At 39.7% G+C, this 13,762-nt stretch overlaps 1 protein-coding gene across 1 annotated transcript; it reads left to right on the forward strand.

The window, feature by feature from the left end:
- Window positions 1-661: 661 nt before the first annotated feature.
- Window positions 662-13,617, forward strand: LOC109042889 (UDP-glucosyltransferase 2). The gene is made up of 6 exons (XM_019059858.2): window positions 662-1,125; window positions 3,268-3,509; window positions 4,592-5,199; window positions 6,452-6,677; window positions 8,763-8,985; window positions 9,938-13,617. Exons 2-6 carry the CDS (start codon window positions 3,272-3,274, stop codon window positions 10,218-10,220), a joined length of 1,578 nt encoding a protein of 525 aa, XP_018915403.2. The 5' UTR covers window positions 662-1,125; window positions 3,268-3,271; the 3' UTR covers window positions 10,221-13,617.
- The last annotated feature ends 145 nt before the right edge of the window (window positions 13,618-13,762 follow it).

Below are 13,762 nucleotides of genomic sequence, written 5' to 3' on the forward strand. Positions count from 1 at the left end.
TTTGGCAGATTCATCGATGGTAATCTGGATCCTTTATGGAATGGACTCCTCCACTGAGGACTTACCCATTATGTAGGAAGAACTTCTCAAATGAGGCTTGATAATACTCAAGCAATTCAGGCTGTTTATTCTACTTAAGAATTGGATGAAAGGTGAGAACAAACGATTTATAAGCAGACCCCGATGGATTACTGAAATCAAAAAGATACATATATTCAAGGGATAGGAATATAACCAAGAATAAAAGGACTTGTTGCAGAAACCCTCATTTTTGGCCTCCCCCTTGGATTTTCTCTTGACCTCTATAACTTGTTATTATTAAAGATATTGAGATATACCTTTTCTTAAATTTTCAGACGAAGTCACGATACATTTTCCGATAATTTCGCAACTAATCGCGATCACCGCTACTTGGGTTTAAGGTGATTTGATGGACGCCCTATTTTGTGTCAGAACGGCATGCGATATATCGCATCAATTGGTTCCGTTTTCTCAGCTACTCGTCATTTTTCTCCAATTTTGAGATCGCAATTCTCTTGTCAGGAGACTACAGCACTCACCAATTTTAACAAAGAAAATCAACATAATAAAGGCGTGGTTTTTTCAGAGAGAAAACATCGCATTCGATACTGATATCGAAACTGCACTCGAATGCGATCTTTCCTCTCTAAAAAAAACCACGTCTTTATTACGTTGAATTTCTTTGTTAAAATTAGTAAGCGTGTGCTTTAGTCTCCTGACAACAGAATTGCGATCTTAAAATTGGAGAAAAATAACGAGTAGCTGAAAAAATCGAACCAATTGATGCGATATATCGCATGCCGTTCTGACAAAATATGGCGTCCATTGAATCACCTTAAGCGCATCTAAACGCAGGTTAAGTCTTATGTGAATTTTTACGTAATCATTTGCCTCTTGAATGAAGAGGTCATAGGCCCTCAGAGCCTAAACGCCGAAACGGAGGGAGAAAACTTGATTCGCCTCCTCTCGAACATGTATTAAGACGCCTCATTTTTTATCTTGTCTGTGACTGTCAAAAATTTACACGGCTTTAGTGTGTGGCTGTGCAGCAACGCAAGAAGACCGGTCGTTCACTTGGAACTAGTCTCGATCTCTGCAATTGAGGTATTCGCATTACATTTTTGAACATCATTAAGTGGATCGCATTTTGCAAATATGAATTCCAATAGAGCATTCCAATGTTGCCAAGATTGTGCTACCTCATTTGTGATAAAATCACTGAATTCTCCCTAAAAATTAAAAAAAAAGTAATATTCATCTTGAATTTATTGGGAGTAAAGATAAAACTTGTTTAGACGATCAGTCTACATTTGCAAGGTAATAATGTTGCACAATCTTAGTGACATCAGAATGCTCTTAGTTCCTTTTGGCAAAATGCAATCCAAGTGTTTGATGCACTGTATTTGATAGCATGAGACTTTGTGCACATTAGTAGGTGTTATTAGATCAGATCTCCAATTTTTTAATAAGAATGATTGAAAAGGTATCAATACATATTAAAAATCGCTGATACGATAGAAGTTTACGATGCCGGAAAATGGAAATTGAAGTCGCACACGAAACATCCCCCAAGCTAGTTAGTTAACATTGCCATGAGTATTTTAGCTTCGGTCCCCTCCCTCCAAATTATTCGTATTTATTGCGTTTGATAATCTGAGTAGAACGTCTCGTGTTTATACTAGGGCCCACGAACGATGATCCCTGAAAAATCGGGCGAATAAACGCGTGGGCCATGTAAATGACAACGCTGCAGGGTCGAGCACGCACATCGACGAGACCGGGTATTGTGAACGCGAAAAGCTATTGTATGCGAACTGCTGCTATTCTACCCCTATCTTCAGGTCAAAATTCTTCATAGGAAGCCCTTTCGTAAAAGACCAATTTCTTGTAATTTTGCCCCAATCTCTTCGTCCATTACATGGTTGGATTGCTCGTAAAATTCTGAGCTAAATCATATATAATTGTTATATACAATTTTTATTTTTTCCTTCTTTTTCCTTTTTGAAGCGAAGTCCAATTTTTATTTATAACGTCGTATCTCGAACTGTAACTTTGCTGCTATTTGACCGATTTTTATGAACGAGGCCTCTTTTTACTCGTGTTTTAAAGGAGAGTAATGAAACACTTGCTAAAAAATGTTACACCACTTTCAACAAATTTTGGTTTTTTCTAGCGGGAGGGTGAAATTGTAAATTACGCGTAAGTAATTAGGGTTCGATTGTGGCTCGGCTCGGCATTGTCCGCGAACTCGAGACTCGGTTCGGGCCGGGGTGTCGCTGTTGCCAGTGTTTGCAAGAAATACCCGCGGCTCAGGGATCATCGTTCGTGGGCCCTAGTATAACCTCGATTTTTTTCCAGCCTTATCTTCTCATTGATTCCGTTTCTTTTCAGCATTTTTTTAACATTCTATTCTCTACAGTTGTATGTTTGTATCCTCCCATGGTGTCAGGACCCAGACTTGAGACTTTCTGAGAGTTTTGTGCTGAAATTTGTATCGGCCGGCGGTCGTTTCCCCTAGGGTGGTATTGGGTATTGTTTTTGAGCAACATCGGCTTAGACGTTATCAGAATGGCAAGCTTTGAACTTTCATGGCGGGCAGGGGGGAGAGCGGTTGCACAGTGGGTCAGGGGAAGGAAGTTTTACGGCAAACTTTTCATCACATTGTGAGTCACGGGAAGGAATTTGTTGTGCAAATTTTTTATCACATAGGGTCCCAGAAGTCGCAAAACTGGCTAACAGGCTAATTTTTTCTTCAAATGTTCCTTAAACTGGTTTCCTTTGTTGACGTCAAAGTCACAGTCAGCTATGTCACAGCAAACCTGATTGTCAATAGGAGAAAGAGCCCTAATCCACGAATACTAAATGCTCTGTCAAGCGATTTTTGTCGAACAGGGCCGAATAATTTTACATTTGGTGTTCAGACGGTAAACCTTCTCTAATTTCCGCAAAGGTAAGGTGCAATCGGTTAGTGGAGGGCGTAAAGCTGCATTATAATCAAGAAATTTATTTCCCTCAATCACAACTAAAATTATAGTCAATACATTTTCCTCAAAACCACTTTCTAATCTGCAAATTTCACACCGCTATAGCTCCAGTTACAATTCACACGCATTGGTTTTATATTTTCAAATCCCAAAAAACTTTTCAATGGTCCGGTCTTAATAGCTCAGTGTTGATTTATTGTGGACTCATGTCACTTTACCCGATACATATTACTGAAATCCATCGTTCTTTTTCCTCGCATAGAGACATGAAATGCATCCTTTTATTGGAGCTAGTCAGCGCTGCAGTAAGCTGTTTCGGAGACAACATTTTGGTGTTCCTACCAACACCAACATGGAGCCACTACATGCAAGTTCAACCAATTTTTCATGGCTTAGCAATCCGGGGTCATAATGTTACCGAGGTTAGCTCCTACCGTCCTCAGAAAAAGCTGCCCAACCATCGACACATTTATTTGTCTGCAGAAAAATGGACGAACGAAATCTGTAAGCCCACTACGATATTCGAAAGGAACCACTAGAACAAAAAGTCGCTTGGATCTAAAGTTCAGACTCTTAAAAACATTGACAAGAAAAAATACTCTTTACTCAATTGAATGTTTGCTTCTATCAAAAGGAAATCCACTTGAATCAAGAGGCTCGGCTCTTCGATTCAAGGAAACATCTGATTGAATCTTGAGTATTTTTTCTTGTCAATGATATTAAGAGTCTGATATCTAGATCCTAGCTACTTGTTTTTTTCCAGTGTTCAAAATTTTAGTGAATCGTATGTCAGAAGACTCTATGTAAAATAACCCACTTTTGGTAGCTCCATTTCGGTGGCGGTGCCTCGACATGACGGTCTAAAAATCAAAAGGTTCATATTGTTTATCAGGGTTATCATACTTGTGAATTTCACCCGTCAGTCTCTTAAGAAGTGCTTTGAAAAAGAGAAACATGTATCTTCTACCCTGTGGTGACAGCAGAGAAAGGAGGGATGGGGCATAGTTTACCAGGCCGAGTTTTTTTCACGAGTCTCGGCAGTTTCTGGAACCTAGAAAGCTGATCATAGTTTTCCTCTACTTGTTTATAAAGACAAGTATATTTTTCACAGATGATCCTATATCACTTGCTCACATTTCTGAGATCTATTACTTTCGGACGGAGGTTTGTTTAGCACGATTTCCCTACTCTCCAATATAAATGATGGAAGTACGCACTCTCCGATCTTTAAGAACTCATCAGGACCTAATGGTCGTTTTTGCTTCTGAGATCTATTAATTTTGGACGAAGGTTTCTTCAGCACGATTTCCTTACTCCTCAATATAAATGAATGGAACTATGTACTCGCCAATCTTTAAGAACTTATCAGAACCTTAAGGTCGTTTTTGCAATGTTGCTTATGTAACTCAACGGCATTCGAAACAGAAAAGTTTTTCTCTTCCCCTTCTACATGAAAAAATTATAAAATGTTGATTTTAGGACCCGAAAGGTGACTGTTTTAAGTGATTCGCACCTAATAGACTCTCCAAGGGGGGAGCTGTATGAACTCTCCAAAAAAGTTCAAGTGTGATTTTTTCTTTTTGCAGCTGCGTTATGGCCAGAAAAGAATATTATTGAGGATCCACTGAGGAGGCATCACAAAATTTTTCGACTGACGTACCCATATGACGTCATTGCTACTCATCTCATCACCGAAGTACTTGAGTCATCCGTCTTTCATGATCTGATTCGGAGCAAAGACAACTATGACGTCATAATCGCGGAGCCGTTTTTTGGGGCGGAAGCTTTTGTCGTTCTTGGGCAAGTGTTTAAAGCTCCAGTTGTGGCACTCAGCACTTTTGGGTACAACTCGAATATTCTTCGATTTGCAGGTGCTGCGAATGCCATAGCGTATTTGCCGTACAAAGACGGCATCAGTGTTGGCCCCGGACCCATGGGCCTCCTTCAAAGGCTGGATAATGCGTTGACTCAAACTGCAATACTCTTTGCTTTCGAATATTTTTATTTTCCAAAATTTGACTCTCTGCTGGCGAAACATATTCCTGGACCCCTTCCGCGGATCTCGGAAATGCTCGGAGATATATCACTCTTCCTTATTACGGATAATGCAGCTCTTTCTGGTGCGAAACTGTACCCACCGAACGCCGTCGAAATATCAGGGATGCATTTTAAAGAACCAGAACCCCTTGACGAGGTAAAGGGTTTGCTCTAGTGTTTTTTAATATTTTCAGCAAGACTTTTCGCCCTGTAAAAATGAAAATTTAAGGTAGATCAATACATGGACCGAGTTTATCAAAAAGGAACTAACCCACATTTTCGAAAAAAATGATTTAAGAATGGTTGCAAGTTCCACAAGTTGTTTATCTTCTCCTGCCAAAATGTGAAGGTCGAAAATATTATGAAAAGTGAGGTTAAAGTTTATTTTCTACATTGAGCCTTATGCAAGGGCCATTTTTTCTTCCTGTAGTGTTTACTATCAGCACGGTTATCCCAGAGGCACAAGTAACATGGGTATTTAATATAGCCCTCTTGAAGACCCATAAGAAATGCTACAATTTTAAAGTCTCCAATTACTTTCCATCCGTAATCTCCATACTTTAAAAGGTTGAACACAAGCTTCACATTTTCATAACTTTTTTTCAAATGTACTGAATGGACGAGAGGAACGAACGGCCATTTATTCCCATTGTTCAAAAGAACCACTTTGAGACTTTAATTAGAGCTATCTATAAACAGTCTCCATTCGTCAATTTTACATGGAATGCCAATTTCATTGAAAAGTCCACGAACATCATGGCAGTAATATAGTGTCTCAGCATTAGTAAAGAAGCAGGAAAATCACTCATGACGACTCCTCTGCTGTGTGAAAATTACGTCAGGGGCTAAAAAATTCCACTGCTTCATTCTAGACCCACACAGTTCAGCTTTATTTTTGCTGAGACCAAGATATTTTACAAAATCATTCAATTCACTTTGACTCAACTTATGGTTTTCGTCAAAAATAAATCCGTACTGAGAGCCAACCTCTTGACTCGTGACTGGAGTAATTGACGAGCTTACATATGTTACTTGAGAATCATCCGTATCGCTTGATTTTGGTGGATTCGGTGCTGGTAAAGAAGCACTGTGTGGCACTTTTCAAAGCAACTTACAGGTTCCGCATTGTTTTGCCTCGAACTACTCTAGGTTGTTGTACCTTTAGTTTTTGATTTTATCGAAGATCGAGGACGACAATGACAATCAAATTGTAATCCTTTTTGCTAATTCTGAAGAAAAGGATTACAAGAAATGTAGGTATTGGTTAATTTTTTTTTAATCTTCACGAGGCCAAAAAAATGCATCACTCAGTAAATTCTAATTCCGGAACCAATTAAATTTTGCAATTTCAAGTTGTTGCTATGATTATTTATCAATTTTAATTTGACACCTTAAAGTATTTTCCGTAGGAATTGACAGCAGTCTTAGACGGATCGAAACATGGAGCAATTTTTTTCAGTTTTGGATCAGCCATCAAAACTAGCCGATTCCGTAAAGAAACCATACGTTTATTGCTGCGCGTTTTTCAGGAACTAGACCAAACTATAATTTGGACTTCAGACATGAACCCGACTGACTGGGTTGTTCCTAAGAACGTACTGATTCGACCATGGTTTGACCAGAACAGTATCCTCGGTAAGTTTTTTTGCGTATTTGCTCCTTTTCTTCTATAACAGGATACTGAATTGGATGCTCCCTGTTAATTGCAAAATGAAGTAATCGTGCTGCTAACTCGTTAATGTATGCCTTTCTGTATCACAACTATATTAATTCAATCAAGCTTTGTTGATTTCAGCCTCCCATATTTTTAATTGCACAAAGAAATTTTTTGAGTAAAACACTGATTCTTCCAACTTTTAAACAGACACCTTAACCTACCTTGAAATTTATGTGTATATGATGACTTATATGTAACAATAGCGGTCGCTGACATCCGCCATTTTTTAGCCATTTCCGCCGTTTTCCATCAAGGAGGAAATGACCGTGAAGAGTGGAGGGTGCGGATGGTAAAATTCGTCGCTGAGTTCGCTATGGGAATTTTCAGCTGAATTTGTGGTTGCGACGTCTAAAGCATTGGGAGCTCCTTCTCCGCAGAGCCAGCCTTGTCCCATACAACAAAATCCTTCACGAGAAACACTCGTCGATGCTCTTGGATTTCATCAGGTTCTAGGAGTTTTTCTCGATTCTTCTGATCTAAAAAAATAATTTTGTTTATCGTGAAGACTACGCTCTTTTTCGGTTTTTTCAAACGCACTCCCAAAAAGGCTTGATTTCTTCTAGCTCTGAAGGAATGTTCCTTGGGTTGAGCTCTATAAGGGGTTACATTTGAGTTTCTTGCCAAAATGGATGTGTAGGTGGAAGCTGGAGCATGTGCATGGCTGGATGATGGAGCAGACGGATGGTTGGTTGGTAGCGTCGAACAGTGGATGCTCGATGATACGGGTGTGTTAACAATCGGTGATACAGAAATATTGGTCCATGTTTAGTGAAAAATTGTCTCTCAAAATTATGTATGTCTAACATGTAGACATTGTTAAACATACCTACTAGTTCACATATTTTACTGTCCATTCTTCTAATTTTTAAGGTTACATGAGATTCATATGGTAGATCGCAACGAGGTGAAATCGTCGCCAATAAGACGTTTTATTACTATACTTAACAAATCATCGAGGTTATGAAAATTGTTTTCATTGTTTTCATGAATATCATTGGATCCAGTTATTAGTACTAAATTTTTGTAATTTTCATCACTAGTTACCTGAAGTAAATCCCTTAGAATAGAACCTGAATATACACTAGATGTTACATTCATATTGCTTATATTTTTTAATTGAAAACCAAGGTCTTTCCCACGACTGCCTGAAACTATTTTCACGCCTGGTATTTTTTAGTAAAACACTTCTCCGCAGGGTCATCACCAGATTTAAGACTTAAATTAATTTTCTTACCCACTAAATCATTTTTACTGAAGATAGAAATCGTGGAGCTCGATTTAGCTTCATCAACTGAGTTTACATACCTACATTTGTTGAAAACACAAGTGTTTCTATAACTAAACTCAAATTCAAACCACTTCTCTTTTTTATCTCTTTTATTTGTTTCTCAAATTTGTTCCTTAATACTACAGTTCACCTTTTTTAATTTGACTATTTCATCCCAAAGTTTATTGTGTTAGTGTCATTTAACAACGCTATCTCGTCTATGAGCGTATTGCACTGAACCAGAAGGTCCGCAGACGTTTGTGTCCCCTGTGACACGTGGGATTAACAGTTGAGAGACAATGATGCAATCAGCACCGCAGAGTCGTTCGTCTGTTTTGTGTCTTTTTCGTGTTGCTTAGGTGTAGAAGGAGATCTCTGCTCTACCTTATTTGTATCGGTCTGGCGGAATCGATAGATCTTATTATACTTAGCTAATCTACAAAAATCAAGCATCTAAACACGATTCTGTGACCACCGCAACTGACCCATTTTAATAGATCTAAACTGACATCAGCTTATATCAAGTTCATCCCAGTGAATATCAATTGATCAGCTCAAACCACGGATAGTTTGTCATGAAGTTTAGTTACAATGGCATGATGATTTCGATGCAAGTGTTATGTATAATCACAGCAAGCAATCGGTAATTTTACTGAGTGAGAATAAAAAGGACCTTGGAAAATGTAATTTTTTTCGCTGCTAATTTTGTGAAACTTTTCATTTTTGTATCATCCAGCACATCCGAAATGCGTATTATTCGTTACTCATGGAGGTATATCGAGTGCAATGGAGGCGGTCAAATATGCAGTGCCTATGGTCGCGATACCTTTCTTCGATGACCAAATAATGACTGCAGCAAGTATTGAGTATTATGGATATGGATTGCGCGTGCTGTACGATCACAACTTCACGGACATAACGTTGCGCTGGGCAGTGAAGACTGTTTTGGAAGATCCACGGTAAAATGCTTGATAAAACTGATTACTTCTCCGCAAAAAAAAAAAATTAAATAATATTATGATAGGACAGTCGTCACATTCTTGGGGTCGATTTGCTGAATTTCTCACAGCAGGTTCTCCTTTTGAAGAATTTAATGCACAGACTTAATTTTAATGAAATGTGGCGACACATATGTTAAGCCGTTTTCACAACACTCACCAGCGCTTTGATATGCCTAAATGTGGTATAAATGGTGCTAAATTTGGTAAAATGAGCTATATATAAATACTCGTGTGGTGATCTAGTGACGGTCAGTTTCCTCCTCAAACGAAAGAGAGGAAAATTAATCGGAATTTTCGGTAAGAGAATGTAGTCTCTTCTGGAGAACCAAATAAGGAGCTAAAAATCTGTCTGCGGAAGGAGTCCAACCAATGATACAGGGTTATTCAAAAGTCACGCACCACTGGTCATAACTTTAGTTCTAATTAAGATATCGACTTGCGGTTTGTGACGTTTTTCCTCATATCGAGTGAAAACCTTTTTGAGATACTTTCCAGTTTTTGTATCCCTCAGGGGGAGGGGTGCGGCAACTGAAAATGTCAAATGGCCACCCCCCTCATGGCCAGTGGTGCGTGACTTATGATTAACCCTGTATATAGATATAAATGTTCTCTTCGCCATCCGAGATTCACGTAAACCTACGTTAATCAAAAGAACTATGGTTTTTGGGAATTTTTGAACTGTCTCCATGTTGTGTAAGATCTCTCGGTTGGATCTCTTACCGTAGTCAAACAGGTCTCTAAGTCTTTAGCTGAAGACCAGGACATGACCGTGAAAAGGAGGTATTTTTCTTCCTTACGAAGTTTCCTCCCTAAAATATAGTCAAATTATCGGTGATATCCTTTATTTGCTGTTCATATGTATAGGTAAACTGTGCCAGGTTTTTTCATGCGGTGCCCATTCTGTTTTCAGGTTTAAGGAAAATGTTAAGAGAGGTTCTAAATTTCTATCTGACAAACCCATGTCATCTTTAGACACCGCTATCTATTGGATAGAATATGTGACTAGGCACAAAGGAGCTCATCACTTGAAACCCTTAACTGTGAAGATGCCGTGGTACCAACTTCTTTTATTGGATATCATTGTCGTATACTTAGTTGCAAGCATAGCGATTGTCATTTTAGTTATAGCATTGATCAAGTTTTTTTGCAAAACTGCTCGAAGGTGGAATTTATCAAAAGAAAAAGTAAACTGAAGAAGTCGCCAAAAGACCCGAGGTTGTTATTTTTAAAAGCTTGCCTATCCAGGGAATGCTTTCTTGAAACTATCATCATTCTGCTTGCGCACCCTTAGAGGCGGATTTAGCAACTTGGCAATACCGAATTCCTCTATTTAAACCTATGCTACATAATCGATTCTTGTGGGAGCACTTTTGGCCCCTCAAACAATCGATACATTTTCATCGGTTTCAATAAAGGAAATTCGGTGTTGCCAAATTGCTGGATCCGCCAATGTGCACCCTTGATCCGTATCAAGTGGGCACACAGTGGCGAGGTGTGAATGACCTATTATCGATATTTCCCTATTTGAAGCTGTGGTAAAGAATCGATTATTAAGGTGTTCGCTTCGCAACGAACACGATAAACATATTTATCGATCCTTTTCCATAGGTTTAAATGACAGACCAATCAATTTATCACAACGTATGTCAAACCGCCGTCTGCAGGCCGTCAAAGCAGGTATCCCTCCCCAAAGGATAGTTGCCTTTGGCAACTATCTCCAATCGGTTGCAAAAGCGTTATTACATTGTCTCAGGAGACAGGAAAATATCATGTCAAACTTCTGTCAGAGGAGCTGCGGGTGATGCGAAGTTTATCTACAGTATAATTGTTCATGTGTATAAACGTTAAGTTTTAGTATGTCACTGCGTTAAAAATTCTGAAGCCAAAATCCTGGAAGGCGGAATAGAAATTGATAGTGGCAGAATGCAGTATTCGGAAAAATTACTGGAATGGAGAGTTTTAAAAGACGAACCCGGGCTGGATAAAATTAATGTAACAGTAAAGATAAAGAAAACCAAAAGCCAAACCAACAAAGAACAACAAAGTTAAACGGAGGGAACTAATGAAACAGTGTATACCATAATAGATGCGAGTGATGCAGCAGGGGATGTCAATGGAAATGTTTTGTTTGCAGGTAGTGATACTGAAAATGTAATTAGAACTAAAACACAGATTAGTGTAAACAGGAAGGTGTTCTCGGATAAAAGCAATAAGGTAGAGATACTGCAAATGTGATTAGAACTAAAACAGGGATGAATGTGAAGATGAAGGTTCTTTCAGATATTAGCAACAAGGAAAATGAAAGAGGAGTAGGAGTTGATACCAATGACAGTGTGATTGGAAATCAGGAAGATCTGCTAATGGTACTGTACTGATAATTGTTCTTTCTGTGGTGAATTAATTCAGGATGTGAGAGAAGGCGAAGCAAATGTAAGAGATGTTATGTGATTAAAAGAAATTTGATAGGATTGATATGTGTATGATAGTTCCCTCTTTCATAACACGATATTTTAAGTAATAAAAGCCTTTATTTTAAAAGGGTGATGTATTTACCTTGAGGTAGCAATTTCCTTTCCTGATCTCAAGTCTAGCCGAGTCAAGGGCCGTTGATCCCATAAAAATTCGAAATTAGTTCGGTTTATAGGCACTAATAATGCTGTTAGAGGTACGAATAACTTCAGGGAACAGTGTAGGGCCCTGCCGGAAATAGCTAGGAAGAATTTCATGAAAATTTTTATTTGAAAGATTCCCCCCATCCCGTATTTAACTACAGGTGTGAAAACTGTAATTATTAACTGGCATGGATGGTTGAGAAGCCGAATCGGGGCTTTCAAACATTTCTCAGTTCGAGTTCTGGACACTTACATGCCATTTATCGATTCTTGTGGTGTACTCATTGAAGCTAACCTCCAGGGAAATATGAGGATTTTGCTGGAGTGTGACGCCGCACTCTGTGGTGCTGGGCCCGGGTTTTAGCCGAGATCCAAACGTGGCGCCATGATCTGTGGCTCATTGCACCGTAGCCATTTTTTAAACGCTTCAAAATTATCTTTGAAAAATATTTAACCATAATGTCTCTTTGTGTCCCGGTTTCATGACGGTCGTGCTCGATTCGGTAACACGGCAGTTGGCTTCTCGAAATCCGTCCATCGACGCCCTATTCTGCGACTAGCGCAAGTCACGCTTTACGTCATAGAGAGGCTGCGTAGGAATGGCGCCTTGAATCCTCCATTCACAAACGCGTCCATTCATGGAAAACCCTGAGAACCGCTCCGCGAAAAGCGGGTGGTGGAGGAAGGGTTGCAAACGGCGCGGGGGCGACGGAGAAGCCATACGGAAGCTATAACGCCACACCGCGAGCTGCCGAAAAGTCACTAAATGTCAATTTAGTCGCCGTTGAAGAGGGCGCTTGCTTCGGCGAGCCGGCAATGAAATTTTCAGATAGCGTTGCCGCTTCTTAGTTTTAATTCGCCAAATCGAGAGCAGACAAGAACGCCGTAACCCATAGTCAAGGGTTTCAATTTCTCTCTCTTCTCTTCTGTCTCCACACGGAAAAAAATAGGGTAGTCGACACAACCAGCGGCTATAGTTAAAAATGCGCCAGCTACCCTGCGCTAGTTACGATAACTACCGCGGTGGAGGTCACAGCTAACCTGGTAGTAATCGTAACTAGCGTGCGGTAGCTGGCGCATTTTTAACCAGCCGTTGGTTGTGTCGACTGCCCTATTTTTTTCCGTGCAGATAAATTTTTAAATTAAATTACGTAATACTTGCTTTTAAACTTGAATCACTTAATTTTCGTTCAATTTTCTCCCCTTGCGTTAGTATGAGTATCAGTAAGTCTGATGCACGAGATTTTTCCACATTTCCAGGATTACCACATTTCCTTATTTCCACATTTCAAGGACTTAACTCAGATCCTTGACAAAAGTCTCGCAATGTTTTTTTGAAAATCGGAGTTACCTAACGGAAATGAATAATGGCGGCAGGAAGTTTCGGCGCTTATGCTATGGATGGTGGAATGCCTGGGAATCGTTTGAAATTTTCCAGGGAGAAATAAAACAATTTACGAACTCTACTGGTGACTCTTTTTTTAGTAACCTTATTTTGTTATGTTATTTGTCATCGGAGGGCATCGCATATGTTTGACAACGCCCATTGAGTGGTAAATTATTAGGGGGAAAAGGGGGAGGGAACAGTTTCGCGGAAACCGGAGGTCTGCATGGATCAGTAGTTTAAAATGACATCCCGATAATGCTAGGATTGACACAACTTTTGACAATCGCATTCTCGAAACTGTCATTAAGACTTTCACCCCTCACCGAAAAGTGTAGTATATTCTCTTACTCGCGTGAAAGTATACCTATATGAGGAGAGAAAGGATCTGATGTTTCTAAGAGTCTGGACTCTAGATCCAATGTGTTTTTTTTTTTTGTTTTTTTTCCCAGTGTACAGGTAACCATTCCTCTGGCAGAATTGACTTGAAGATTGGTAGAATTTACCATTCCTTCATGCTGTGTGAAATACAGCGTGAAGGAATGGTAAATTCTACCAATCCTTTCTTTCAGTGTTGACACGGCGTTCTTCCTCAGCATGGCAGTGGGCCTCGGTCGTTAGAAAAAGAAAGAGTGTGCGTTTTTCGGCGACCTGGCAGCGGCGGCTTGCGAGGGGGTGGAAGGCGACGGCGTTTGCGTGAGCGTGGCGCGGCGGGGTTTGCCTGGCGGTTGATCTGGAA

This window comes from Bemisia tabaci, chromosome 6, assembly GCF_918797505.1.
Source record: "Bemisia tabaci chromosome 6, PGI_BMITA_v3".
Taxonomy (NCBI): domain Eukaryota; kingdom Metazoa; phylum Arthropoda; class Insecta; order Hemiptera; family Aleyrodidae; genus Bemisia; species Bemisia tabaci.

Coding starts and splice junctions, on each gene's coding strand:
- LOC109042889 (XM_019059858.2), top strand. CDS start 3,272: ATGAAATGCATCCTTTTATTGGAGCTAGTCAGCGCTGCAGTAAGCTGT. Junction 5,200..6,451: donor AACCAGAACCCCTTGACGAG/GTAAAGGGTTTG, acceptor TATTTTCCGTAG/GAATTGACAGCAGTCTTAGA. Junction 6,678..8,762: donor TGACCAGAACAGTATCCTCG/GTAAGTTTTTTT, acceptor TGTATCATCCAG/CACATCCGAAATGCGTATTA.